The 3,462-nt window shown below is 40.0% G+C and overlaps 1 protein-coding gene across 1 annotated transcript; it reads right to left on the bottom strand.

The window, feature by feature from the left end:
- Window positions 1-673: 673 nt before the first annotated feature.
- On the bottom strand, window positions 674-1,636 carry LOC121172319 (olfactory receptor 1030). Its single transcript, XM_041004173.1, has one exon. It carries the CDS (start codon window positions 1,628-1,630, stop codon window positions 674-676), a length of 957 nt encoding a protein of 318 aa, XP_040860107.1. The 5' UTR covers window positions 1,631-1,636.
- Between the last annotated feature and the right edge of the window lie 1,826 nt (window positions 1,637-3,462).

The raw sequence follows: 3,462 nt of genomic DNA, 5'->3' as shown, positions 1-3,462 counted from the left end.
CCTAAAATGAGTCATAGTAGGCAAGATACAAAGACATATTTAACATAGAAAGAAGGTAAAAATCTCACTTATTTCGTATTCTTATTTCCAATCATTTTATTTATCCGAGAGCCATTTTACTCTGGAGCCTAATGCTGTAATACAGATGATGTAGTATGTGGTGTTTTAATTACTTCCTTTGGTTTCTGCCGTTCTCTGCAGTGAGAAAGCCCATCAGGGGACTCTCAACCCTTCCATACCATTTCGAATTATCCGTCTATATTGCAAATGAGATGTTTCAGGGAACAACCTTCCTTAATGATGTAAATATAATTTGAAGATACTTCAAAAGTTTATGGGAAATAAAATTAAAACAAGAATCCTTTGATGCAAACATTTGAAATCCATGAATTATATTTATAATATACATTTTCTGCAAACTGTCCGAAGTATTTAGAGACATAAAGTTACAAACGTAAAGTTACATAGGTAAATCATTTGCCATATCCGTATTTACATAACCCCATCCATCACATACATTACCACTGCAGGTCACAAAATTAAATCATCTGAGACTGTGTCGTCCATGTTGGGTCATTAAATTATAATTTTACATTGCACTGATCTCATTGGCATTGGATGTAGGTCTCATAAATAGATGTTTTATTTTATTCATTAGTAAAAATAACCAATTTTACTTGAAGAGCAAATTTCTTGTGACCAGTTTCCGAAAAGCGTGTTTCACATCGTTGTTCCTCAGACTGTAGATGATGGGGTTCAACATAGGGCTGACAAACGTGTAGAAGACAGCGAAGACTTTGGACTGTTCCACTGACTTCTCTGTGGGAGGTCTAACGTACATGCAAAACAAGGTCCCGTAAAACACAGTTACTGCCACGAGGTGGGAGCCACAGGTGGAGAAGGCTTTGTGCCTGCCTTCCGCAGACCGCATCCTCAGGATGGCGACGAGAATGAACGTGTAGGAGATGATGATTATGAGGAGAGAGTTGGAGAGGTTGAATCCTGCTACGACGAACATTGATGTTTCTTTAATGAAGGTATCAGAGCAGGAGAGCCGGATGAGGGGTGGGTCAGCACAGTAGAAGTGGTTAATGACATTGGAGCCACAGAAGGTCAGGCGATATGTCCACATGGTTTCCATCAGGCCACTAAGGAATCCATAGATATACGGGCCAGCAATCAGGCGAATACAGGTGCCTGTTGACATCTTGCTGCTGTAAAGCAAAGGGTTACAGATGGCCATATACCTATCATAGGCCATTACAGCCAGCATATAATATTCAGTGATCACCATAGCAATGAAAAAGTAACACTGGACTAAACAAGCAGCATAGGAAATGGTTTTCTTCTCTGACAAGAAGTTCACCAGCATTTTGGGAGTCACGTTAGTGGAGTAGCACAAATCCAAGCAAGACAAACTGGCAAGAAAGAAGTACATAGGTGTATGGAGACGCGGATCTATCCTGATCAACACCATCATCCCCAGGTTCCCTCCCACGGTGACCAGATAGATCACCAGGAACAGCGCAAAGAGGATGGGCTGCAACTCGGGGCGATCCGTCAGTCCCAAGAGAATAAATTCAGTCACCAAGGTGGAATTTCCTCTGACCATTTTCTTAGGTGCCAGCATGGCTCACTTAGAAGAATTGAGCTAGCGTTAAAGGTAAATAAAAAGTCCGTCAGTTTTCTCTCACTCCTGGTCTTATTCTCTTTTTCTTTGTCTTGTGTACCCTCACGTAGTCTGAGATAGTCGGAAAATGTCGAGATTAGCATCATCTCAAACCTTCAGATGATTTCTGAAGAACATAAACTTTTGGTACCTAAAGTTTGTCTAGAAAGATTTGACCCACCAGAGTTTGCCATAAAGTTCTAAAACGTGTGTCCAGATAAAATGGCAACATGTGCTGTTTAGCCACTAGCGGTGATTGTCTGTGTGTTTGTTTATCCTAGGAAACATGTAAGAGGCTCGCAGCACATAACAAAACTTGGCCAAGCAAGCCAATTCATCTCCCTGACTCTGAGTATTCAGTAAGTGCTTGTGTATAGTGCTATACTATGCACTATGCAAATATAGTGCTATATTTGCTTTATAGCAGTTCAATGATATCCACAGTTATCACACAAAGTACAAATCAAGAGAGATTGAATTGCTCTAAGTATAAAGTCCAGAAAATGCTAACTGTAAGAAATAATTCTTTCAGATAACATCAGCCCACCTACTGTCTGCTAGAATGGAAAAATAACAGAAGAAAATACTGTGCTGGAATTCTCAAGTTCTAACACCTTTAGAGTTTCCAATTTAAATAACTGAATTAATCTTTTCAATTGAAATATAGCAAAGATGGTTTCAGAAATTAATTTTGACATTTAAAATTCATATGTTTCATCTATTTCTAAGGAGAGAGAGATTGAGTCATCCTCTCTCTCACTCTCTAAATGTCTTCAAGAAGTTGACCTGAGGCGGACTGTGACCACGAAGAGAAAATTCAGTGTGGGATCCCTGCATGAATGATGGGTTCTCACTGATGGAACATCCACCAGTTGCCACGCAGTGAAATTAGAACCAGGACTCAACCCCAAGTGCTCCTGTATTAGATACAACTGTCTCAAGATCTTTTAACAGCTACGCCAAATGCTCACTCTAATTTGACTTTTAAAACATTGTTTTCAAAAAAGCACAAATCTGTAAGCTTGACTTCTGGAAATGCAACTAGAAATGTGCTTGCAACGCCAACACCATGAGTATATACTTCCAGTGTTTAAATTTGCTCCTGGAAACTGAATCAAGACCTTGTTCAAAGGCCATTGAAAAGGTGCCTTGCCTTAAAAAGCTAGTTTAAGTTGTTCATTCATGATAAGTAAAAATTAAGTTAAATTTGATTGGCTTGATAACAAAGATGGCATGTACCCAGTTAACTTGAGAGTCTATCAAGAGAAATCAAGTCATTTCACCAAGTGGGGATTCAGCTTCTAGTGCGTCAGGTAAAACAGTAGGACACGGAATGCAGCTGCACACAATGCCCCGTCAAAGGCCACGACCTGTGCATACGCCTGGATGTCAGAGGTACTTACAGTTACAACTGATCTTTGATGTTGTGTTAGAGTGTGTATGCAGAGGTGTGCAAGCTCTACACTCAGTGATTGTGCTAACAGAGACCGGCACTTCTCTGTTATTTCCAGAGAAATTACTCATGGAGCATGAATCTATCCTGTTTACCTTTCAGAGTAAGTGAGATAAGTCAGTGGCTTGTGTGTGAATAGTTAAAGTGTTTTTTCCTCACTCCATGAATGGATGTATCGTTTGGGGAAACTTGTTTTGGAAACACAATGCACTCTAACCGTATTTTGCCCTTATAGAAGCACGTGACAAACTTCAAGTTGCTCACTGCCACTGACCAGCGTCTCAAGAAGGTTTTACGAGGCATATCACTAGATGTGGGAAAGATTCAAAATCCAAGCACG

The sequence above is a fragment of the Ochotona curzoniae genome, unplaced genomic scaffold (assembly GCF_017591425.1).
Source record: "Ochotona curzoniae isolate NIBS_2020 unplaced genomic scaffold, NIBS_Ocur_1.0 scaffold_3171, whole genome shotgun sequence".
NCBI classification, from domain to species: domain Eukaryota; kingdom Metazoa; phylum Chordata; class Mammalia; order Lagomorpha; family Ochotonidae; genus Ochotona; species Ochotona curzoniae.
This window is presented reverse-complemented; position numbering and strand designations above follow the sequence as displayed.